The sequence below is a fragment of the Oncorhynchus keta genome, unplaced genomic scaffold (assembly GCF_023373465.1).
Source record: "Oncorhynchus keta strain PuntledgeMale-10-30-2019 unplaced genomic scaffold, Oket_V2 Un_contig_2103_pilon_pilon, whole genome shotgun sequence".
Lineage (NCBI taxonomy): Eukaryota > Metazoa > Chordata > Actinopteri > Salmoniformes > Salmonidae > Oncorhynchus > Oncorhynchus keta.
The window spans coordinates 192501-217500 of record NW_026282282.1 but is presented as its reverse complement, the minus strand read 5'-3'; the positions used below and the strand labels follow the sequence as shown (position 1 = coordinate 217500).

Genomic DNA, 25000 nt, shown 5'->3' with positions numbered 1-25000 from the left:
TCTCTAAGAGTCATTACAGCTGGGAGTCTTCCTGGGTAAGTCTCTAAGAGTCATTACAGCTGGGAGTCTTCTTGGGTAAGTCTCTAAGAGTCATTACAGCTGGGAGTCTTCCTGGGTAAGTCTCTAGGAGTCATTACAGCTGGGAGTCTTCTTGGGTAAGTCTCTAAGAGTCATTACAGCTGGGAGTCTTCTTGGGTAAGTCTCTAAGAGTCATTACAGCTGGGAGTCTTCCTGGATAAGTCTCTAGGAGTCATTACAGCTGGGAGTCTTCTTGGGTAAGTCTCTAAGAGTCATTACAGCTGGGAGTCTTCTTGGGTAAGTCTCTAAGAGTCATTACAGCTGGGAGTCTTCTTGGGTAAGTCCCTAAGAGTCATTACAGCTGGGAGTCTTCTTGGGTAAGTCTCTAAGAGTCATTACAGCTGGGAGTCTTCTTGGGTAAGTCTCTAAGAGTCATTACAGCTGGGAGTCTTCTTGGGTAAGTCTCTAAGAGTCATTACAGCTGGGAGTCTTCTTGGGTAAGTCTCTAGGAGTCATTACAGCTGGGAGTCTTCTTGGGTAAGTCTCTAAGAGTCATTACAGCTGGGAGTCTTCTTGGGTAAGTCTCTAAGAGTCATTACAGCTGGGAGTCTCCTTGGGTAAGTCTCTAGGAGTCATTACAGCTGGGAGTCTTCTTGGGTAAGTCTCTAAGAGTCATTACAGCTGGGAGTCTTCTTGGGTAAGTCTCTAGGAGTCATTACAGCTGGGAGTCTTCTTGGGTAAGTCTCTAAGAGTCATTACAGCTGGGAGTCTCCTTGGGTAAGTCTCTAAGAGTCATTACAGCTGGGAGTCTTCTTGGGTAAGTCTCTAAGAGTCATTACAGCTGGGAGTCTCCTTGGGTAAGTCTCTAGGAGTCATTACAGCTGGGAGTCTTCCTGGGTAAGTCTCTAGGAGGCATTACAGCTGGGAGTCTTCTTGGGTAAGTCTCTAAGAGTCATTACAGCTGGGAGTCTTCTTGGGTAAGTCTCTAAGAGTCATTACAGCTGGGAGTCTCCTTTGGTAAGTCTCTAGGAGTCATTACAGCTGGGAGTCTCCTTGGGTAAGTCTCTAGGAGTCATTACAGCTGGGAGTCTTCCTGGGTAAGTCTCTAAGAGTCATTACAGCTGGGAGTCTTCTTGGGTAAGTCTCTAAGAGTCATTACAGCTGGGAGTCTCCTTGGGTAAGTCTCTAGGAGTCATTACAGCTGGGAGTCTTCCTGGGTAAGTCTCTAGGAGGCATTACAGCTGGGAGTCTTCTTGGGTAAGTCTCTAAGAGTCATTACAGCTGGGAGTCTCCTTGGGTAAGTCTCTAGGAGTCATTACAGCTGGGAGTCTCCTTGGGTAAGTCTCTAGGAGTCATTACAGCTGGGAGTCTTCTTGGGTAAGTCTCTAGGAGTCATTACAGCTGGGAGTCTTCCTGGGTAAGTCTCTAAGAGTCATTACAGCTGGGAGTCTTCTTGGGTAAGTCTCTAAGAGTCATTACAGCTGGGAGTCTTCTTGGGTAAGTCTCTAAGAGTCATTACAGCTGGGAGTCTTCTTGGGTAAGTCTCTAAGAGTCATTACAGCTGGGAGTCTCCTTGGGTAAGTCTCTAGGAGTCATTACAGCTGGGAGTCTCCTTGGGTAAGTCCCTAGGAGTCATTACAGCTGGGAGTCTCCTTGAGTAAGTCTCTAAGAGTCATTACAGCTGGGAGTCTTCTTGGGTAAGTCTCTAAGAGTCATTACAGCTGGGAGTCTCCTTGGGTAAGTCTCTAGGAGTCATTACAGCTGGGAGTCTTCCTGGGTAAGTCTCTAGGAGGCATTACAGCTGGGAGTCTTCTTGGGTAAGTCTCTAAGAGTCATTACAGCTGGGAGTCTCCTTTGGTAAGTCTCTAAGAGTCATTACAGCTGGGAGTCTCCTTGGGTAAGTCTCTAGGAGTCATTACAGCTGGGAGTCTTCCTGGGTAAGTCTCTAGGAGGCATTACAGCTGGGAGTCTTCTTGGGTAAGTCTCTAAGAGTCATTACAGCTGGGAGTCTTCTTGGGTAAGTCTCTAAGAGTCATTACAGCTGGGAGTCTCCTTGGGTAAGTCTCTAGGAGTCATTACAGCTGGGAGTCTCCTTGGGTAAGTCTCTAGGAGTCATTACAGCTGGGAGTCTTCCTGGGTAAGTCTCTAGGAGGCATTACAGATGGGAGTCTTCTTGGGTAAGTCTCTAAGAGTCATTACAGCTGGGAGTCTCCTTGGGTAAGTCTCTAGGAGTCATTACAGCTGGGAGTCTCCTTGGGTAAGTCTCTAGGAGTCATTACAGCTGTGTATGTCTATGTGTGTGTGTGTGTGTGTGTATGTCTATGTGTGTGTGTCTGTGTGTGTGTGATACGGTACCTCGTAGATGGGCAGTGTGTCGGAGTTCCAGGCGTTGATCCGTGATTCGTTGACGTCGACCACGGTCACGTGGATCTCTGGACACATCTGGGCGATGACACTGCAGGTTGGTCCTCCCACGTAGCCTGCTCCTATACAGCAAATTCTGTTGATCTGAAACATCTAGAGACAGACATACAGAGCGAGAGATAGAGAGAGAGACACACAGAGAGAGAGAGAGACACACACAGAGAGAGACAGACACACAGAGAGACATACAGAGAGAGAGACAGAGAGAGACACACAAAGAGAGACAGAGAGAGACAGAGAGAGAGAGAGACAGAGAGAGAGACACCAGTCAAAATATTATTTTTATTGATATCAAGTGCTTGTCAGGAACATCAAAACTAAAAACAGTATTAGTGGCAGTATTAGTGGCAACCAGGATAGGTTACTGTCTAAATGTAATCCAACCAGGGTAGGTTACTGTCTAAATGTAATCCAACCAGGGTAGGTTACTGTCTAAATGTAATCCAACCAGGGTTGGTTACTGTCTAAATGTAATCCAACCAGGGTTGGTTAGTGTCTAAATGTAATCCAACCAGGGTAGGTTACTGTCTAAATGTAATCCAACCAGGGTAGGTTACTGTCTAAATGTAATCCAACCAGGGTAGGTTACTGTCTAAATGTAATCCAACCAGGGCAGGTTACTGTCTAAATGTAATCCAACCAGGGTTGGTTACTGTCTAAATGTAATCCAACCAGGGTAGGTTACTGTCTAAATGTAATCCAACCAGGGCAGGTTACTGTCTAAATGTAATCCAACCAGGGTTGGTTACTGTCTAAATGTAATCCAACCAGGGCAGGTTACTGTCTAAATGTAATCCAACCAGGGCAGGTTACTGTCTAAATGTAATCCAACCAGGGCAGGTTACTGTCTAAATGTAATCCAACCAGGGTTGGTTACTGTCTAAATGTAATCCAACCAGGGTAGGTTACTGTCTAAATGTAATCCAACCAGGGTTGGTTAGGTTACTGTCTAAATGTAATCCAACCAGGGTAGGTTACTGTCTAAATGTAATCCAACCAGGGTAGGTTACTGTCTAAATGTAATCCAACCAGGGTAGGTTACTGTCTAAATGTAATCCAACCAGGGTTGGTTACTGTCTAAATGTAATCCAACCAGGGCAGGTTACTGTCTAAATGTAATCCAACCAGGGTTGGTTACTGTCTAAATGTAATCCAACCAGGGTAGGTTACTGTCTAAATGTAATCCAACCAGGGTAGGTTACTGTCTAAATGTAATCCAACCAGGGCAGGTTACTGTCTAAATGTAATCCAACCAGGGTTGGTTACTGTCTAAATGTAATCCAACCAGGGTAGGTTACTGTCTAAATGTAATCCAACCAGGGCAGGTTACTGTCTAAATGTAATCCAACCAGGGTTGGTTACTGTCTAAATGTAATCCAACCAGGGCTGGTTACTGTCTAAATGTAATCCAACCAGGGCAGGTTACTGTCTAAATGTAATCCAACCAGGGCAGGTTACTGTCTAAATGTAATCCAACCAGGGCAGGTTACTGTCTAAATGTAATCCAACCAGGGTTGGTTACTGTCTAAATGTAATCCAACCAGGGCAGGTTACTGTCTAAATGTAATCCAACCAGGGCAGGTTACTGTCTAAATGTAATCCAACCAGGGTTGGTTAGGTTACTGTCTAAATGTAATCCAACCAGGGTAGGTTACTGTCTAAATGTAATCCAACCAGGGTTGGTTAGGTTACTGTCTAAATGTAATCCAACCAGGGTTGGTTACTGTCTAAATGTAATCCAACCAGGGCAGGTTACTGTCTAAATGTAATCCAACCAGGGTTGGTTACTGTCTAAATGTAATCCAACCAGGGCTGGTTACTGTCTAAATGTAATCCAACCAGGGCTGGTTACTGTCTAAATGTAATCCAACCAGGGTAGGTTACTGTCTAAATGTAATCCAACCAGGGTAGGTTACTGTCTAAATGTAATCCAACCAGGGTTGGTTACTGTCTAAATGTAATCCAACCAGGGTAGGTTACTGTCTAAATGTAATCCAACCAGGGTAGGTTACTGTCTAAATGTAATCCATCCAGGGCAGGTTACTGTCTAAATGTAATCCAACCAGGGTTGGTTACTGTCTAAATGTAATCCAACCAGGGCAGGTTACTGTCTAAATGTAATCCAACCAGGGTAGGTTACTGTCTAACTGTAATCCAACCAGGGTTGGTTACTGTCTAACTGTAATCCAACCAGGGCAGGTTACTGTCTAAATGTAATCCAACCAGGGCAGGTTACTGTCTAAATGTAATCCAACCAGGGCAGGTTACTGTCTAAATGTAATCCAACCAGGGCTGGTTACTGTCTAAATGTAATCCAACCAGGGCAGGTTACTGTCTAAATGTAATCCAACCAGGGCAGGTTACTGTCTAAATGTAATCCAACCAGGGCAGGTTACTGTCTAAATGTAATCCAACCAGGGTAGGTTACTGTCTAAATGTAATCCAACCAGGGTTGGTTACTGTCTAAATGTAATCCAACCAGGGCAGGTTACTGTCTAAATGTAATCCAACCAGGGTAGGTTACTGTCTAAATGTAATCCAACCAGGGTTGGTTACTGTCTAAATGTAATCCAACCAGGGTTGGTTACTGTCTAAATGTAATCCAACCAGGGCTGGTTACTGTCTAAATGTAATCCAACCAGGGCTGGTTACTGTCTAAATGTAATCCAACCAGGGTTGGTTACTGTCTAAATGTAATCCAACCAGGGTTGGTTACTGTCTAAATGTAATCCAACCAGGGTTGGTTACTGTCTAAATGTAATCCAACCAGGGTAGGTTACTGTCTAAATGTAATCCAATTAGGGTAGATTACTGTCTAAATGTAATCCAACCAGGGTAGGTTACTGTCTAAATGTAATCCAACCAGGGCAGGTTACTGTCTAAATGTAATCCAACCAGGGTTGGTTACTGTCTAAATGTAATCCAACCAGGGCTGGTTACTGTCTAAATGTAATCCAACCAGGGTTGGTTACTGTCTAAATGTAATCCAACCAGGGTTGGTTACTGTCTAAATGTAATCCAACCAGGGTAGGTTACTGTCTAAATGTAATCCAACCAGGGTTGGTTACTGTCTAAATGTAATCCAACCAGGGTAGGTTACTGTCTAAATGTAATCCAACCAGGGTTGGTTACTGTCTAAATGTAATCCAACCAGGGTTGGTTAGGTTACTGTCTAAATATAATCCAACCAGGGTAGGTTACTGTCTAAATGTAATCCAACCAGGGTAGGTTACTGTCTAAATGTAATCCAACCAGGGTTGGTTACTGTCTAAATGTAATCCAACCAGGGTTGGTTACTGTCTAAATGTAATCCATCCAGGGCAGGTTACTGTCTAAATGTAATCCAACCAGGGTAGGTTACTGTCTAAATGTAATCCATCCAGGGCAGGTTACTGTCTAAATGTAATCCAATTAGGGTAGATTACTGTCTAAATGTAATCCAACCAGGGCAGGTTACTGTCTAAATGTAATCCAACCAGGGTTGGTTACTGTCTAAATGTAATCCAACCAGGGTAGGTTACTGTCTAAATGTAATCCAACCAGGGCAGGTTACTGTCTAAATGTAATCCAACCAGGGTTGGTTAGGTTACTGTCTAAATGTAATCCAACCAGGGTTGGTTACTGTCTAAATGTAATCCAACCAGGGTTGGTTACTGTCTAAATGTAATCCAACCAGGGTTGGTTACTGTCTAAATGTAATCCAACCAGGGTTGGTTACTGTCTAAATGTAATCCAACCAGGGTTGGTTACTGTCTAAATGTAATCCATCCAGGGCAGGTTACTGTCTAAATGTAATCCAACCAGGGCTGGTTACTGTCTAAATGTAATCCAACCAGGGCTGGTTACTGTCTAAATGTAATCCAACCAGGGCAGGTTACTGTCTAAATGTATCCATTACAGTTACTAGTTACCAGTCCAAAATAGTAATCGGTAATGTAATCTGATTACATTCAGTTACTTTTAGATTACTTTCCCCCTTAAGAGGCATTAGAAGACAACAAACATGTATGTTACCAATTCAAATGCCATTTATTGCAGGACAAATCAATGTTATCGTTTACATAACCGCCCATATATGGATATCGTTTACATAGCCGCCCATATATGGATATCGTTTACATAACCGCCCATATATGGATATCGTTTACATAACCGCCCATATATGGATATCGTTTACATAACCGCCCATATATGGATATCGTTTACATAACCGCCCATATATGGATATCGTTTACATAACCGCCCATATATGGATATCGTTTACATAACCGCCCATATATGGATATCGTTTACATAACCGCCCATATATGGATATCGTTTCCAGCGCCGCCCATATATGGATATCGTTTCCAGCGCCGCCCATATATGGATATCGTTTACATAACCGCCCATATATAGATATCGTTTACATAACCGCCCATATATGGATATCGTTTACATAACCGCCCATATATGGATATCGTTTACAGCGCCGCCCATATATGGATATCGTTTACATAACCGCCCATATATGGATATCGTTTACATGGCCGCCCATATATGGATATCGTTTATATAGCCGCCCATATGGGATATCGTTTACATAACCGCCCATATATGGATATCGTTTACATGGCCGCCCATATATGGATATCGTTTACATAACCGCCCATATATGGATATCGTTTACATGGCCGCCCATATATGGATATCGTTTACATGGCCGCCCATATATGGATATCGTTTACATAACCGCCCATATATGGATATCGTTTCCAGCGCCGCCCATATATGGATATCGTTTACATAACCGCCCATATATAGATATCGTTTCCATCGCCGCCCATATATGGATATCGTTTACATAACCGCCCATATATGGATATCGTTTACATAACCGCCCATATATGGATATCGTTTACATAACCGCCCATATATGGATATCGTTTACATAACCGCCCATATATGGATATCGTTTACATAACCGCCCATATATGGATATCGTTTACATAACCGCCCATATATGGATATCGTTTACATAACCGCCCATATATGGATATCGTTTACATCGCCGCCCATATATGGATATCGTTTACATAACCGCCCATATATGGATATCGTTTACATAACCGCCCATATATGGATATCGTTTACATAGCCGCCCATATATGGATATCGTTTACATAACCGCCCATATATGGATGTTACATTTTACTTTATGGGTTGGTTATGTCGGCTTCTTCTAACTCAACGCTTTCTACTACATACAACAATACGATTACATTAGATCTTTGTTTTTTTAATTACAAAGTCTATCAGAATTCCAATCATTAAAAAAAAAAAACATGTATACCCCTTAATCTTCATGAAGAGGACTTGGAAATATGAAAGTATAGATTAGCCAAATTGTTTTACCTGAGCATAACCCCAAAACAGAGGATTTTTGTTTTTTTGAAAACGAAGGATTTATTAGCCAACCCTACTCTGTTGTTTATGATGTTGTTGTCATGGAAACTGATTGGGCTCATTGAGTAGCTGTTGCAAGAGCTCACTGTCCACCGGTTTCAAAAACAATGATTGGTAGGGCAGAGTAAATGTATGGAATTCAAATCATTTGTTGGGTTCAAATACACGTTTGGATTAGTGAACAGCCGCCCACAAAAACCACAATCTGTGAAGAGTAAATGAGATCTAAATGAGAGAGTAGCAGTGTGATTCACGTCAATGCGCTATGTAGATATCAGTAATAAAGGTGATATCCGGATCGCCGTAGACCGACACCACTGCTGTCATCCTTTACCTCCAAGCGTTTAGTCATGTTGGATCACGTTTGGATGCCGACAGCCGTCGCACCGTTGTGGAAGACGCAGCTTGGACTGTAAGCCTAGAAAAACCTTCTCCTGCTCTTTCCCCGCGATCCATGAAAACTCATTTGGTGTGTCATCATTTGTGGTCTCTGATTGGGTGTGTCATCATAGTGGTCTCTGATTGGGTGTGTCATCATAGTGGTCTCTGATTGGGTGTGTCATCATAGTGGTCTCTGATTGGGTGTGTCATCATTAGTGGTCTCTGATTGGTGGTCATCATTTGGTGTGTCATCATTAGTAGTCTCTGATTGGGTGTGTCATCATTAGTGGTCTCTGATTGGTGTGTCATCATTAGTGGTCTCTGATTGGTGTGTCATCATAGTGGTCTCTGATTGGTGGTAATCATTTGGTGTGTCATCATTAGTGGTCTCTGATTGGAGGTCATCATTTGGTGTGTCATCATTAGTGGTCTCTGATTGGTGGTAATCATTTGGTGTGTCATCATTAGTGGTCTCTGATTGGTGGTCATCATTTGGTGTGTCATCATTAGTGGTCTCTGATTGGTGGTCATCATTAGTAGTCTCTGATTGGTGGTCATCATTTGGTGTGTCATCATTAGTGGTCTCTGATTGGTGGTCATCATTTGGTGTGTCATCATAGTGGTCTCTGATTGGTGGTAATCATTTGGTGTGTCATCATTAGTAGTCTCTAATTGGTGGTCATCATTTGGTGTGTCATCATTAGTGGTCTCTGATTGGTGGTCAGACTCACTCAGGTGGAACAAATTTAAACATTGTGCCTTTTTCCCCCCAATGCTGATTTGACTGGTCATTGAGAAAACAGAGAAATGTCCACAAACATTTTTTCCCCCACAAACCTCCTTTCTGAATTTCAAAACTAATCCTTGAAAGTAATCATCTAGTTTTTCAAAAAAGTATTTGTAATCTGACTACAATATGTTTGCTGGTAAAGTAACGGATTTACAATGTAATCCGTTACTCCCCAACTCTGGTGGGCAACTGGCAAGGAAAAAACTCCCTGGAGGAAAGACACCTTAATAAAACAAACTACAAAAGACGAGACAAATTCAACTTCAGAGTATATGACCCTCACTTGAGTAAGGAACTAGAAGCCAAATAGCTAATTTTAAAAAATAGTTGTATAATGTTACCCTATTTGGAGAAAGGTTTTGTGTCTGTGCAAACGGAGAACGTTGTTGGAAAAGCAAACGAGATTATTACGTAACTGTGTGTAAAAGTACTGTAGTGAAACAGGCGGGGAGCGGGACTTGAACCCTGAACCGTCTAAAACCCGAAGTCCAGCGTGATATCGACCGTGCCCCCGAATGTATACTCAAGTGAAATCCGCTTTTATAAACCCAGGGTCGTTAGTTACACTGCTCAACTCTGCACAACAACTTTCGCGATGAAGTCAAGACATCGAGGCATTAATCCAGAATGTCGGAAACCAGTTAATTACAGGAATTTAAAAACAATCAGTTCTGCTTTAGGGTGCGTTCGTAAATTCACTCTGGCTATCTACTCCGATTTCAGGGCGTCTTGATTATGGCAGAGCACAGAAACACTGGATGGATTTACGAACCAATCAACACCCGTTAAATATGGCCGGTGTCAGTAAACAGTCGGGCGAAAAAAAAACGTAATTACATCGTTTTCCAGCAGCACAGTTACAGTCCAGCAACACTCTGGATAACATGAAAACATCCGAACCAGCTCTGCTTGGCTGAGTAAAAATGTTTGAGTGTGGAGATGTTCTCTCATTTGTCTTTTGAAGTAGCTCGCAAATTAACATTAGTCAAGCACCAAAGTTGGGTCAGAAAACTGAATTTTCGAACGCACCCTTGGTTGGGTTATTCTACTCAACTAAAGTGAATCAGGGAGAGAGAGAGAGAGATGTCAATCTCAACAAATACGAAGGTCCAAAGGTTTCAGTAACAGTTATAACGTTATTATAATTGATGAATAATTGCATAGCTATTTAGTAGTAAAACACTTACGACTGCGGAGACAACTACCCGATCTCACGGATAAAAGTTCAAATTTGCAAAAAAAACTCACTTCCGTTATCTGTATAATCAGATGTCTTCCTTGTTACTGATGCGATGTCAATTTTATCACTGGAATATTGTCGCTTTGAAGATCTTGGGGTTGTGGAAGGGGTCGCTTGTCGATCGTTGCTGTACGTAAAACCCTTTAGTTACAAATGAGAGCTCAGACAATGTTGCATTTTATGCTGAGTTTCCACTAGATGCCACAGTCACAAAGTCAAGATGGGCTCTATTGTATAAATTCATACAAAAATGAGATGTTTGCTCTTAATTTAGGGTTAGGTATAAGGTTAGAATTATGGTTAAGGTTTAAAATAACATTTTAATTTAGAGGAATTGACGAAATAGGCGGCGTTTTTAAAAAACCTTGTGTCTGTGGTAACTAGTGGCGACCCTTGTACAAATCGGGCGAAGTAAAGTCTTCCGGGGTTCTGCGTCGCGTACAGCCAACCAGCGAGTGAGACGTCATTAATGGTTAGATCGGCATTGGGGCAGGGTTCAAGAAGAGTAACAATACAGCGTTGTCATGGTGAGCTCAGCTGGAATTAATTTGTTTCTGTCCCAGATAGCCTCCTATATAGGGCTCTGGTCCAAACTAGTGCACTATGTAGGAATCAGGGTGCTATTTGGGATACCACGAGTATCACTGAAATGTGCTTTTAAATGTCTTTGACAAATAGGACATGAATGATTAGATTTGGATTTGAGATGAGGACAGAGAGTTGTTAACCTTGTTCACACAATACCTTTATCTATTGACACCCTGGGAGTCAGACAGACAGACTGGAAGTCAGACAGACAGACTGGGAGTCAGACAGACAGACAGGAAGTCAGACAGACAGACTGGCAGTCAGACAGACAGACTGGAAGTCAGACAGACAGACAGGAAGTCAGGCAGACAGACTGGGAGTCAGACAGACAGACAGGAAGTCAGGCAGACAGACAGGAAGTCAGGCAGACAGACTGGGAGTCAGACAGACAGACAGGAAGTCAGACAGACAGACAGGAAGTCAGGCAGACAGACAGGAAGTCAGACAGACAGACTGGGAGTCAGACAGACAGACTGGGAGTCAGACAGACAGACTGGGAGTCAGACAGACAGACAGGAAGTCAGGCAGACAGACAGGAAGTCAGGCAGACAGACTGGGAGTCAGTCAGGAAGTCAGACAGACAGACTGGGAGTCAGACAGGAAGTCAGACAGACAGACTGGGAGTCAGACAGACAGACTGGGAGTCAGACAGACAGACTGGGAGTCAGACAGACAGACAGGAAGTCAGACAACGGACCAGGAAGCTGTGGTATTACAGTTTATTTGTTGTTTTGGAAGGTAAAGTGCATAGTTGAAGCCCTTTCTCTCTGTTAGACCTATTCCCTATATAGTGGTACTACTATAGACCAGAGCCCTATTCCCTATATAGTGGTACTACTTTAGACCAGAGCCCTAATCCCTATATAGTGGTACTACTTTAGACCAGAGCCCTATTCCCTATATAGTGGTAGAGCCCTATAGGGTGCCTAAGTAGTCCACTATACTGTAAATGGGGAATAGGGTGCCTAAGTAGTGCACTATACTGTATATATGGAATAGGGTGCCTAAGTAGTGCACTATACTGTATATAGGGAATAGGGTGCCTAAGTCGTGCACTATACTGTAAATGGGGAATAGGGTGCCTAAGTAGTGCACTATACTGTATATATGGAATAGGGTGCCTAAGTAGTGCACTATACTGTATATAGGGAATAGGGTGCCTAAGTAGTGCACTATACTGTATATAGGGAATAGGGTGCCTAAGTAGTGCACTATAATGTATACAGGGAATAGGGTGCCAGACCCCCCTCTGTCTATCTCAGACCCCCCCTCTGCCTACCTCAGACCCCCCCTGCCTACCTCAGACCCCCCCTACCTACCTCAGACCCACCCTACCTACCTCAGACCCCCAGACCCCCCTACCTACCTCAGACCCCCTGCCTACCTCAGACCCCCCTGCCTACCTCCTCAGACCCCCTGCCTACCTCAGACCCCCTGCCTACCTCAGACCCCCCTACCTACCTCAGACCCCCTACCTACCTCAGACCCCCTACCTACCTCAGACCCCCCTACCTACCTCAGACCCCCTCTGCCTACCTCAGACCCCCTGCCTAACAGAGAGAGAGAGTGGGGGTTAATATAAAATAGCTTTTTCAAAATGGCGTATTAAAATGACGTCTTGCAACGGAAACCGTTTACCATTTTACAAACCAAACGACAGCAAACAGAACGAAACGGGGAGGAACCTATCGACGTTTGTCCAATAGAAACTCTGGAGTAAAAACAATGGTTTCTGATGTGAAACATTTTTTGTTCGTTTTTGTTGTCGCAACTAAAAAAAAAAAAAAAATGTTTTGCAACAGAATAGACATAATGAATACACCCCCGTGACCTGACACCTCACAACAACACAGTTGAACTTACACTATGACATCATCAACGCGCGCTACACTCAGATCCATTGTGACATCACCGCGGAATGTCGGGGTGTTGATTCTGAAGAGCCCCTCCCCCTCCCTTGTTGCTAAGTGATTCAATCAATAAACTACATGACTAGTGACCAGCTAGTTGACCATAACTAAATAATGATTGAGTCCCAAATTGCACCCCAATCTATGTAGTGCACTAATTCTGACTAGAGCCCTATGTAGTGCACTAATTCTGACTAGATTAATTCTGACTAGAGCCCTATGTAGTGCACTAGAAAGGCCATCTGAGACCCAGCCGGTGATGCCCAGAGGAAAGAGGACAGTATACAAGACCGATCCAGTCTCTACATTCCCCTCTGAGTTAGTTATTAGTTACAAGACCAGTCTCTACATTCCAGTTAGATTAGTTACAAGACCGATCCAGTCTCTACATTCCCCTCTGAGTTGGATTAGTAAAACACACAAAGTGGAATTTCTAAATGTGGTTCTGTACATCAGCAGTTTCTCTTTTATGTTAGCCACTTGTAGACGTGGGTACACAGACCCGTGATCAACTGTGGCCCCTCCTGATGATGTCAGATCTTTGTTGTGGATCCCACCCCCCCCAACCCTGACCTATATAGTGCACTACCCCATAGGGCTCTGGTCTAAAGTAGTGCACTACCCCCATAGGGCTCTGGTCTAAAGTAGTGCACTACCCCATAGGGCTCTGGTCTAAAGTAGTGCACTACCTCATAGGGCTCTGGTCTAAAGTAGTGCACTACCCCCATAGGGCTCTGGTCTAAAGTAGTGCACTACCCCCATAGGGCTCTGGTCTAAAGTAGTGCACTACCCCCATAGGGCTCTGGTCTAAAGTAGTGCACTACCTCATAGGGCTCTGGTCTAAAGTAGTGCACTAAACAGGAAATGCATTGTGATGTACAGGGGTCGGAGGTCGCAGCCAAGCTATTGGGTTCCGGGGTACCAACGTAGAACGGGCAGAACGTCCGGTGGAGATGTTGGGTTGTCCAGTAGAACGTCCGGTGGAGATGTTGGGTTGTCCAGTAGAACGTCCGGTGGAGATGTTGGGTTGTCCAGTAGAACGTCCGGTGGAGATGTTGGGTTGTCCTGTAGAACGTCCGGTGGAGATGTTGGGTTGTCCAGTAGAACGTCTGGAGGAGATGTTGGGTTGTCCAGTAGAACGTCCGGTGGAGATGTTGGGTTGTCCAGTAGAACGTCCGGTGGAGATGTTGGGTTGTCCAGTAGAACGTCTGGTTCTCTCCGGTTCCGTCTGGTTCTGCTGCTAGTCCACTGGTGGAGCTGGGGGATCCTGGTCACGACTCTGTTCAACAGGAGGAACAACGAGTCAATAAACAAATAAATACAACAATATCAAAACCATCCCTTCATCCACCCTCCTCTCCTCCATCATCCACCCTCCTCTTCTCCATCCACCCTCCTCTTCTCCATCCACCCTCCTCTCCTCCTCCATCCACCCTCCCCCTCTCCTCCATCATCCACCCTCCTCTTCTCCTCTATCCACCCTCCTCTTCTCCATCCACCCTCCTCTTCTCCTCCATCCACCCTCCTCTCCTCCTTCATCCACCCTCCTCTTCTCCTCTATCCACCCTCCTCTTCTCCATCCACCCTCCTCTTCTCCTCCATCCACCCTCCTCTCCTCCAACCACCCTCTTCTCCTCTATCCACCCTCCTCTTCTCCTCTATCCACCCTCCTCTTCTCCATCCACCCTCCTCTTCTCCTCTATCCACCCTCCTCTTCTCCATCCACCCTCCTCTTCTCCTCCATCCACCCTCCTCTTCTCCTCTATCCACCCTCCTCTTCTCCTCCATCCACCCTCCTCTTCTCCTCCATCCACCCTCCTCTTCTCCTCTATCCACCCTCCTCTTCTCCTCTATCCACCCTCCTCTCCTCCTTCATCCACCCTCCTCTTCTCCTCTATCCACCCTCCTCTTCTCCTCCATCCACCCTCCTCTTCTCCTCCATCCATCCACCCTCCTCTTCTCTATCCACCCTCTTCTCCTCCATCCACCCTCCTCTCCTCCATCCACCCTCCTCTCCTTCATCCACCCTCTTCTCCTCCATCCACCCTCTTCTCCTCCATCCACCCTCCTCTTCTCCATCCACCCTCCTCTCCATCATCCACCCTCTTCTCCATCCACCCTCCTCTCCTCCATCCACCCTCCTCTTCTCCATCCACCCTCCTCTTCTCCTCCATCCACCCTCCTCCTCTCCTCCATCCACCCTCCTCCTCTCCTCCAACCACCCTCCTCTCCTCCATCCACCCTCCTCTCCTCCATCCACCCTCCTCTCCTCCATCCACCCTCCTCTTCTCCATCCACCCTCCTCTTCTCCATCCACCCTCCTCTCCTCCATCCACCCTCCTCTTCTCCATCCACCCTCTTCTCCTCCATCCACCCTCTTCTCCTCCATCCACCCTCCTCTCCTCCATCCACCCTCTTCTCCTACATCCACCCTCCTCTTCTCCATCCACCCTCCTCTCCATCATCCACCCTCTTCTCCATCCACCCTCCTCTTCTCCATCCACCCTCTTCTCCTCCATCCACCCTCCTCTTCTCCTCCATCCACCCTCCTCTTCTCCATCCACCCTCCTCTCCATCATCCACCCTCTTCTCCATCCACCCTCCTCTTCTCCATCCACCCTCTCTCTCCTCCATCCACCCTCCTCTTCTCCTCCATCCACCCTCCTCCTCTCCTCCATCCACCCTCCTCCTCTCCTCCATCCACCCTCCTCCTCTCCTCCATCCACCCTCCTCTCCTCCATCCACCCTCCTCTCCTCCATCCACCCCCCTCTTCTCCTCCATCCACCCCCTCCATCCACCCTCCTCTCCTCCGACCACCCTCTTCTCCTCCATCCACCCTCCTCTCCTCCATCCACCCTCCTCTTCTCCATCCACCCTCCTCTCCTCCATCCACCCTCCTCTCCTCCATCCACCCTCCTCTCCTCCATCCACCCTCCTCTCCTCCATCCACCCTCCTCTCCTCCATCCACCCTCCTCTCCTCCATCCACCCTCTTCTCCTCCATCCACCCCCCTCCATCCACCCTCCTCTCCTCCGACCACCCTCTTCTCCTCCATCCACCCTCCTCTCCTCCATCCACCCTCCTCTTCTCCATCCACCCTCCTCTCCTCCATCCACCCTCCTCTCCTCCATCCACCCTCCTCTCCTCCATCCACCCTCCTCTCCTCCATCCACCCTCCTCTCCTCCATCCACCCTCCTCTCCTCCATCCACCCTCTTCTCCTCCATCCACCCCCTCCTCCATCCACCCTCCTCTCCTCCATCCACCCTCCTCTTCTCCATCCACCCTCCTCTTCTCCATCCACCCTCCTCTTCTCCATCCACCCTCTTCTCCTCCATCCACCCTCCTCTCCTCCATCCACCCTCCTCTCCTCCATCCACCCTCCTCTCCTCCATCCACCCTCCTCTCCTCCATCCACCCTCCTCTCCTCCATCCACTCTCCTCCATCCACTCTCCTCTCCTCCATCCACCCTCCCCCCATCCACCCTCCTCTCCTCCATCCACCCTCCTCTCCTCCATCCACCCTCCTCTTCTCCATCCACCCTCCTCCTCTCCATCCACCCTCTTCTCCTCCATCCACCCTCCTCTCCCCATCCACTCTCCTCTCCTCCATCCACCCTCCTCTCCTCCATCCACCCTCCTCTTCTCCATCCACCCTCCTCTCCTCTATCCCCCCCCCTCTCCTCCATCCACCCTCCTCTCCTCTCCTCCATCCGTCCTCCTCTTCTCCTCCATCCACCCCCCTCTATCCCTGCTCCTCCCTTCATACCTATACTGTGAGGTCCAGTAGGTTCCCTCCTCCTCCCTCCATACCTACACTGTGAGGTCCAGTAGGTTCCCTCCTCCTCCCTCCATACCTACACTGTGAGGTCCAGTAGGTTCCCTCCTCCTCCCTCCATACCTACACTGTGAGGTCCAGTAGGTTCCCTCCTCCTCCCTCCATACCTACACTGTGAGGTCCAGTAGGTTCCCTCCTCCTCCCTCCATACCTACACTGTGAGGTCCAGTAGGTTCCCTCCTCCTCCCTCCATACCTACACTGTGAGGTCCAGTAGGTTCCCTCCTCCTCCCTCCATACCTACACTGTGAGGTCCAGTAGGTTCCCTCCTCCTCCCTCCATACCTACACTGTGAGGTCTAGTAGGTTCCCTCCTCCTCCCTCCATACCTACACTGTGAGGTCCAGTAGGTTCCCTCCTCCTCCCTCCATACCTACACTGTGAGGTCCAGTAGGTTCCCTCCTCCTCCCTCCATACCTACACTGTGAGGTCCAGTAGGTTCCCTCCTCCTCCCTCCATACCTACACTGTGAGGTCCAGTAGGTTCCCTCCTCCTCCCTCCATACCTACACTGTGAGGTCCAGTAGGTTCCCTCCTCCTCCCTCCATACCTACACTGTGAGGTCCAGTAGGTTCCCTCTATCCCTCCTCCTCCCTCCATACCTACACTGTGAGGTCTAGTAGGTTCCCTCCTCCTCCCTCCATACCTACACTGTGAGGTCCAGTAGTTTCCCTCCTCCTCCCTCCATACCTACACTGTGAGGTCCAGTAGGTTCCCTCCTCCTCCCTCCATACCTACACTGTGAGGTCCAGTAGGTTCCCTCCTCCTCCCTCCATACCTACACTGTGAGGTCCAGTAGGTTCCCTCCTCCTCCCTCCATACCTACACTGTGAGGTCCAGTAGGTTCCCTCCTCCTCCCTCCATACCTACACTGTGAGGTCCAGTAGGTTCCCTCCTCCTCCCTCCATACCTACACTGTGAGGTCCAGTAGGTTCCCTCCTCCTCCCTCCATACCTACACTGTGAGGTCCAGTAGGTTCCCTCCTCCTCCCTCCATACCTACACTGTGAGGTCCAGTAGGTTCCCTCCTCCTCCCTCCATACCTACACTGTGAGGTCCAGTAGGTTCCCTCCTCCTCCCTCCATACCTACACTGTGAGGTCCAGTAGGTTCCCTCCTCCTCCCTCCATACCTACACTGTGAGGTCCAGTAGGTTCCCTCCTCCTCCCTCCATACCTACACTGTGAGGTCCAGTAGGTTCCCTCCTCCTCCCTCCATACCTACACTGTGAGGTCCAGTAGGTTCCCTCCTCCTCCCTCCATACCTACACTGTGAGGTCCAGTAGGTTCCCTCCTCCTCCCTCCATACCTACACTGTGAGGTCCAGTAGGTTCCCTCCTCCTCCCTCCATACCTACACTGTGAGGTCCAGTAGGTTCCCTCCTCCTCCTCCCATACCTACACTGTGAGGTCCAGTAGGTTCCCTCCTCCTCCCCCTCCATACCTACACTGTGAGGTCCAGTAGGTTCCCTCCTCCTCCCTCCATACCTACACTGTGAGGTCCAGTAGGTTCCCTCCTCCTCCCTCCATACCTACACTGTGAGGTCCAGTAGGTTCCCTCCTCCTCCCTCCATACCTACACTGTGAGGTCCAGTAGGTTCCCTCCTCCTCCCTCCATACCTACACTGTGAGGTCCAGTAGGTTCCCTCCTCCTCCCTCCATACCTACACTGTGAGGTCCAGTAGGTTCCCTCCTCCTCCCTCCATACCTACACTGTGAGGTCCAGTAGGTTCCCTCCTCCTCCCTCCATACCTACACTGTGAGGTCCAGTAGGTTCCCTCCTCCTCCCTCCATACCTACACTGTGAGGTCCAGTAGGTTCCCTCCTCCTCCCTCCATACCTACACTGTGAGGTCCAGTAGGTTCCCTCCTCCTCCCTCCATACCTACACTGTGAGGTCCAGTAGGTTCCCTCCTCCTCCTCCCTCCATACCTACACTGTGAGGTCCAGTAGGTTCCCTCCTCCTCCCTCCATACCTACACTGTGAGGTCCAGTAGGTTCCCTCCTCCTCCTCCCTCCATACCTACACTGTGAGGTCCAGTAGGTTCCCTCCTCCTCCCTCCATACCTACACTGTGAGGTCCAGTAGGTTCCCTCCTCCTCCCTCCATACCTACACTGTGAGGTCCAGTAGGTTCCCTCCTCCTCCTCCCTCCATACCTACACTGTGAGGTCCAGTAGGTTCCCTCCTCCTCCCTCCATACCTACACTGTGAGGTCCAGTAGGTTCCCTCCTCCTCCTCCCTCCATACCTACACTGTGAGGTCCAGTAGGTTCCCTCCTCCTCCCTCCATACCTACACTGTGAGGTCCAGTAGGTTCCCTCCTCCTCCCTCCATACCTACACTGTGAGGTCCAGTAGGTTCCCTCCTCCTCCCTCCATACCTACACTGTGAGGTCCAGTAGGTTCCCTCCTCCTCCCTCCATACCTACACTGTGAGGTCCAGTAGGTTCCCTCCTCCTCCCTCCATACCTACACTGTGAGGTCCAGTAGGTTCCCTCCTCCTCCCTCCATACCTACACTGTGAGGTCCAGTAGGTTCCCTCCTCCTCCCTCCATACCTACACTGTGAGGTCCAGTAGGTTTGCCAGCAGGCGGTGATGGGGATCCTCTGAGGCTGTTGGGTCTGAGGAGGAAGAGGAGCAGAACCAGAACCATCCAGCCCATCAGAACCACGGGGACAGTCAGGTCTCCACCTCCTACTGAGCCACTGGGTCCTGGTACTGGAGGGACACAGAGAAAGACAGTCCCGTTAATAACCACTTGGCTGGATGGAAGTGTTGTTTAGATCAGCACAAGGCTTAAATGTGGGTCAGTGTGTGGTGAAGAATACATACAGTCCTGAGGACACTCTGTGTCTGTACAGTAGGACTGAGACTGACGTAGCTGGTGGACACAGGAGAGAGAGAGGGGGGGAGGAGGTGGGGGGGGGGGGAGGGGGGGGGGGGGGAGAGAGAGAGGGGGGAGAGGGGGAGAGAGAGAGAGAGGGAGGGGAGAGAGAGAGGGGGAGAGAGAGAGGAGAGAGAGAGAGAGAGAGAGAGGGGGAGGGAGAGAGAGAGACAGAGAGGGGGGCGAGAGAGAACATGAGTTTACTGATCGTGTTGGTTCTGTCCTTATTAGATCCGACAAACAGACAGGCAGACAGACAGAGAGACAGACAGGCAGAGAGACAGACAGACAGGCTGACAGACAGGCAGAGAGACAGACAGGTGGGCAGAGAGACAGACAGGCAGAGAGACAGACAGACAGGCTGACAGACAGGCAGAGAGACAGACAGACAGGCTGACAGACAGGCAGAGAGACAGAGAGAGGCAGACAGGCAGAGAGACAGACAGGCGGGCAGAGAGACAGGCAGAGAGACAGAGAGAGACAGACAGGCAGAGAGACAGAGAGAGACAGGCGGGCAGAGAGACAGATCTTGTGGTTTTCAATGAATCATTAAATTCCTATGAGATAATGGTTGTCGTCTAGCAGCTCTCGCCCTCTTCAACGAACACAAAACTAGACCTCCGGGATGCTTGGCCTTCTAGACAGAGTTTCAAATAAAAAGCCATTTGGCCATATATCTCAGACTGGCCAAAATAAAATGAAAGATTAAGATGGGAAAAGAACACAGACACTGTTGAGACAGAGGAACTCTGCCTAGAAGGCCAGCATCCAGGAGTCTCCTCTTCACTGTTGAGACAGGACAGAGGAACTCTGCCTAGAAGGCCAGCATCCAGGAGTCTCCTCTTCACTGTTGACGTTGAGACTGGACAGAGGAACTCTGTCTAGAAGGACAACATCCAGGAGTCTCCTCTTCACTGTTGAGACTGGACAGAGGAACTCTACCTAGAAGGACAACATCCAGGAGTCTCCTCTTCACTGTTGAGACTGGACAGAGGAACTCTACCTAGAAGGACAGCATCCCGGAGTCTCCTCTTCACTGTTGAGACTGGACAGAGGAACTCTACCTAGAAGGACAACATCCAGGAGTCTCCTCTTCACTGTTGAGACTGGACAGAGGAACTCTACCTAGAAGGACAACATCCAGGAGTCTCCTCTTCACTGTTGAGACTGGACAGAGGAACTCTACCTAGAAGGACAGCATCCCGGAGTCTCCTCTTCACTGTTGAGACTGGACAGAGGAACTCTACCTAGAAGGACAACATCCAGGAGTCTCCTCTTCACTGTTGAGACTGGACAGAGGAACTCTACCTAGAAGGACAGCATCCACGGAGTCTCCTCTTCACTGTTGAGACTGGACAGAGGAACTCTACCTAGAAGGACAACATCCCGGAGTCTCCTCTTCACTGTTGAGACTGGACAGAGGAACTCTACCTAGAAGGACAACATCCAGGAGTCTCCTCTTCACTGTTGAGACTGGACAGAGGAACTCTACCTAGAAGGACAGCATCCCGGAGTCTCCTCTTCACTGTTGAGACTGGACAGAGGAACTCTACCTAGAAGGACAACATCCAGGAGTCTCCTCTTCACTGTTGAGACTGGACAGAGGAACTCTACCTAGAAGGACAACATCCAGGAGTCTCCTCTTCACTGTTGAGACTGGACAGAGGAACTCTACCTAGAAGGACAGCATCCAGGAGTCTCCACTTCACTGTTGAGACTGGACAGAGGAACTCTACCTAGAAGGACAGCATCCAGGAGTCTCCTCTTCACTGTTGAGACTGGACAGAGGAACTCTACCTAGAAGGACAGCATCCAGGAGTCTCCTCTTCACTGTTGAGACTGGACAGAGGAACTCTACCTAGAAGGACAGCATCCTGTTGAGACACAGTCTCCTCTTCACTGTTGAGACTGGACAGAGGAACTCTGCCTAGAAGGACAGCATCCAGAGTCTCCTCTTCACTGTTCACTGTGAGACTGGACAGAGGAACTCTACCTAGAAGGACAACATCCAGGAGTCTCCTCACTTCACTGTTGAGAGACTGGACAGAGGAACTCTACCTAGAAGGACAGCATCCAGGAGTCTCCTCTTCACTGTTGACAGAGGAACTCTACCTAGAAGGACAACATCCAGTGGACAGAGGAACTCTACCTAGAAGGACAGCATGGACACTGAGACTGAACTCTACCTAGAAGGACAGCATCCAGGAGTCTCCTCTTCACTGTTGAGACTGGACAGAGGAACTCTACCTAGAAGGACAGCATCCAGGAGTCTCCTCTTCACTGTTGAGACTGGACAGAGGAACTCTGCCTAGAAGGACAGCATCCAGGAGTCTCCTCTTCACTGTTGAGACTGGACAGAGGAACTCTGCCTAGAAGGACAGCATCCAGGAGTCTCCTCTTCACTGTTGAGACTGGACAGAGGAACTCTGTCTAGAAGGCCAGCATCCAGGAGTCTCCTCTTCACTGTTGAGACTGGACAGAGGAACTCTGTCTAGAAGGACAGCATCCAGGAGTCTCCTCTTCACTGTTCCAGAGTCTCCTCTTCACTGTTGAGACTGGACAGAGGAACTCTGCCTAGAAGGCCAGCATCCAGGAGTCTCCTCTTCACTGTTGAGACTTGAGACTGGACAGAGGAACTCTGTCTAGAAGGCCAGCATCCAGGAGTCTCCTCTTCACTGTTGAGACTGGACAGAGGAACTCTGCCTAGAAGGACAGCATCCCGGAGTCTCCTCTTCACTGTTGAGACTGGACAGAGGAACTCTGAGACTGGACAGAGACTGAAGAGGAACTCTGCCTAGAAGGACAGCATCCAGGAGTCTCCACTCTTCACTGTTGACGTTGAGACTGGACAGAGGAACTCTGTCTAGAAGGCCAGCATCCAGGAGTCTCCTCTTCACTGTTGAGTTGAGACTGGACAGAGGAACTCTGCCTAGAAGGCCAGCATCCAGGAGTCTCCTCTTCACTGTTGAGACTGGACAGAGGAACTCTGCCTAGAAGGACAGCATCCAGGAGTCTCCTCTTCACTGTTGAGACTGTTGAGACTGGACAGAGGAACTCTGCCTAGAAGGACAGCATCCAGGAGTCTCCTCTTCACTGTTGACGTTGAGACTGGACAGAGGAACTCTGCCTAGAAGGCCAGCATCCAGGAGTCTCCTCTTCACTGTTGACGTTGAGACTGGACAGAGGAACTCTGCCTAGAAGGCCAGCATCCAGGAGTCTCCTCTTCACTGTTGAGACGTTGAGACTGGACAGAGGAACTCTGCCTAGAAGGACAGCATCCAGGAGTCTCCTCTTCACTGTTGACGTTGAGACTGGACAGAGGAACTCTGCACTAGAAGGCCAGCATCCAGGAGTCTCCTCTTCACTGTTGAGAAGGACTGGACAGAGGGAACTCTGCCTAGAAGGCCAGCATCCAGGAGTCTCCTCTTCACTGTTGAGACTGGACAGAGGAACTCTGCCTAGAAGGACAGCATCCAGGAGTCTCCTCTTCACTGTTGACGTTGAGACTGGACAGAGGAACTCTGCCTAGAAGGCCAGCATCCAGGAGTCTCCTCTTCACTGTTGAGACAGGACAGAGGAACTCTGCCTAGAAGGCCAGCATCCAGGAGTCTCCTCTTCACTGTTGAGACTGGACAGAGGAACTCTGCCTAGAAGGCCAGCATCCAGGAGTCTCCTCTTCACTGTTGACGTTGAGACTGGACAGAGGAACTCTGTCTAGAAGGCCAGCATCCAGGAGTCTCCTCTTCACTGTTGACGTTGAGACTGGACAGAGGAACTCTGTCTAGAAGGCCAGCATCCAGGAGTCTCCTCTTCACTGTTGACGTTGAGACTGGACAGAGGAACTCTGCCTAGAAGGCCAGCATCCAGGAGTCTCCTCTTCACTGTTGACGTTGAGACTGGACAGAGGAACTCTGTCTAGAAGGCCAGCATCCAGGAGTCTCCTCTTCACTGTTGACGTTGAGACTGGACAGAGGAACTCTGCCTAGAAGGCCAGCATCCAGGAGTCTCCTCTTCACTGTTGAGACAGGACAGAGGAACTCTGTCTAGAAGGCCAGCATCCAGGAGTCTCCTCTTCACTGTTGAGACAGGACAGAGGAACTCTGTCTAGAAGGCCAGCATCCAGGAGTCTCCTCTTCACTGTTGACGTTGAGACTGGACAGAGGAACTCTGCCTAGAAGGCCAGCATCCAGGAGTCTCCTCTTCACTGTTGACGTTGAGACTGGACAGAGGAACTCTGTCTAGAAGGCCAGCATCCTGGAGTCTCCTCTTCACTGTTGAGTTGAGACTGGACAGAGGAACTCTGCCTAGAAGGCCAGCATCCAGGAGTCTCCTCTTCACTGTTGAGAGACTGGACAGAGGAACTCTGTCTAGAAGGCCAGCATCCAGGAGTCTCCTCTTCACTGTTGACGTTGAGACTGGACAGAGGAACTCTGTCTAGAAGGCCAGCATCCAGGAGTCTCCTCTTCACTGTTGACGTTGAGACTGGACAGAGGAACTCTGTCTAGAAGGCCAGCATCCAGGAGTCTCCTCTTCACTGTTGACGTTGAGACTGGACAGAGGAACTCTGCCTAGAAGGCCAGCATCCAGGAGTCTCCTCTTCACTGTTGACGTTGAGACTGGACAGAGGAACTCTGCCTAGAAGGCCAGCATCCAGGAGTCTCCTCTTCACTGTTGACGTTGAGACTGGACAGAGGAACTCTGTCTAGAAGGCCAGCATCCAGGAGTCTCCTCTTCACTGTTGAGTTGAGACTGGACAGAGGAACTCTGCCTAGAAGGCCAGCATCCAGGAGTCTCCTCTTCACTGTTGACGTTGAGACTGGACAGAGGAACTCTGCCTAGAAGGCCAGCATCCAGGAGTCTCCTCTTCACTGTTGACGTTGAGACTGGACAGAGGAACTCTGCCTAGAAGGCCAGCATCCAGGAGTCTCCTCTTCACTGTTGACGTTGAGACTGGACAGAGGAACTCTGCCTAGAAGGCCAGCATCCAGGAGTCTCCTCTTCACTGTTGACGTTGAGACTGGACAGAGGAACTCTGCCTAGAAGGCCAGCATCCAGGAGTCTCCTCTTCACTGTTGACGTTGAGACTGGACAGAGGAACTCTGTCTAGAAGGCCAGCATCCAGGAGTCTCCTCTTCACTGTTGACGTTGAGACTGGACAGAGGAACTCTGTCTAGAAGGCCAGCATCCAGGAGTCTCCTCTTCACTGTTGACGTTGAGACTGGACAGAGGAACTCTGCCTAGAAGGCCAGCATCCAGGAGTCTCCTCTTCACTGTTGACGTTGAGACTGGACAGAGGAACTCTGCCTAGAAGGCCAGCATCCCGGAGTCTCCTCTTCACTGTTGACGTTGAGACTGGACAGAGGAACTCTGCCTAGAAGGCCAGCATCCAGGAGTCTCCTCTTCACTGTTGACGTTGAGACTGGACAGAGGAACTCTGCCTAGAAGGCCAGCATCCAGGAGTCTCCTCTTCACTGTTGACGTTGAGACTG

At 48.7% G+C, this 25000-nt stretch overlaps 1 protein-coding gene, 1 long non-coding RNA gene and 1 pseudogene across 11 annotated transcripts in view; 1 reads left to right on the top strand and 2 right to left on the bottom strand.

Annotated features, from left to right (window-relative positions):
- LOC127920867 (UDP-glucose 6-dehydrogenase-like) overlaps positions 1–10885 on the bottom strand; it is a 35857-nt pseudogene extending 24972 nt beyond the window's left edge.
- LOC127920868 (uncharacterized) lies at positions 2612–5702 on the top strand. The gene is made up of 4 exons (XR_008107712.1): positions 2612–2930; positions 4930–4993; positions 5474–5601; positions 5639–5702. It is a non-coding gene; the product is annotated as an uncharacterized LOC127920868 (long non-coding RNA).
- A 2266-nt stretch (positions 10886–13151) lies between the features above and the next one.
- smim14 (small integral membrane protein 14) overlaps positions 13152–25000 on the bottom strand; it is a 19567-nt gene continuing 7718 nt past the window's right edge. The window contains exons 3-6 of one of the 10 annotated variants that reach the window (XR_008107715.1): positions 19460–19508; positions 19144–19345; positions 13587–14075; positions 13152–13485 (exon numbers count right to left, since the gene is read on the bottom strand). Coding sequence is in view for 7 of the 10 variants with exons in the window: in XM_052504891.1 (XP_052360851.1) it covers positions 13700–14075; positions 19144–19345; positions 19460–19508 (627 nt within the window). In the remaining 3 variants the exon portion in view is untranslated. Of the gene's footprint in view, positions 14076–16569; positions 16623–19095; positions 19346–19459; positions 19509–25000 lie in introns of those variants that run through there. The other 9 variants (XR_008107713.1, XR_008107714.1, XM_052504891.1 and 6 more) reach the window with 9 other exon arrangements.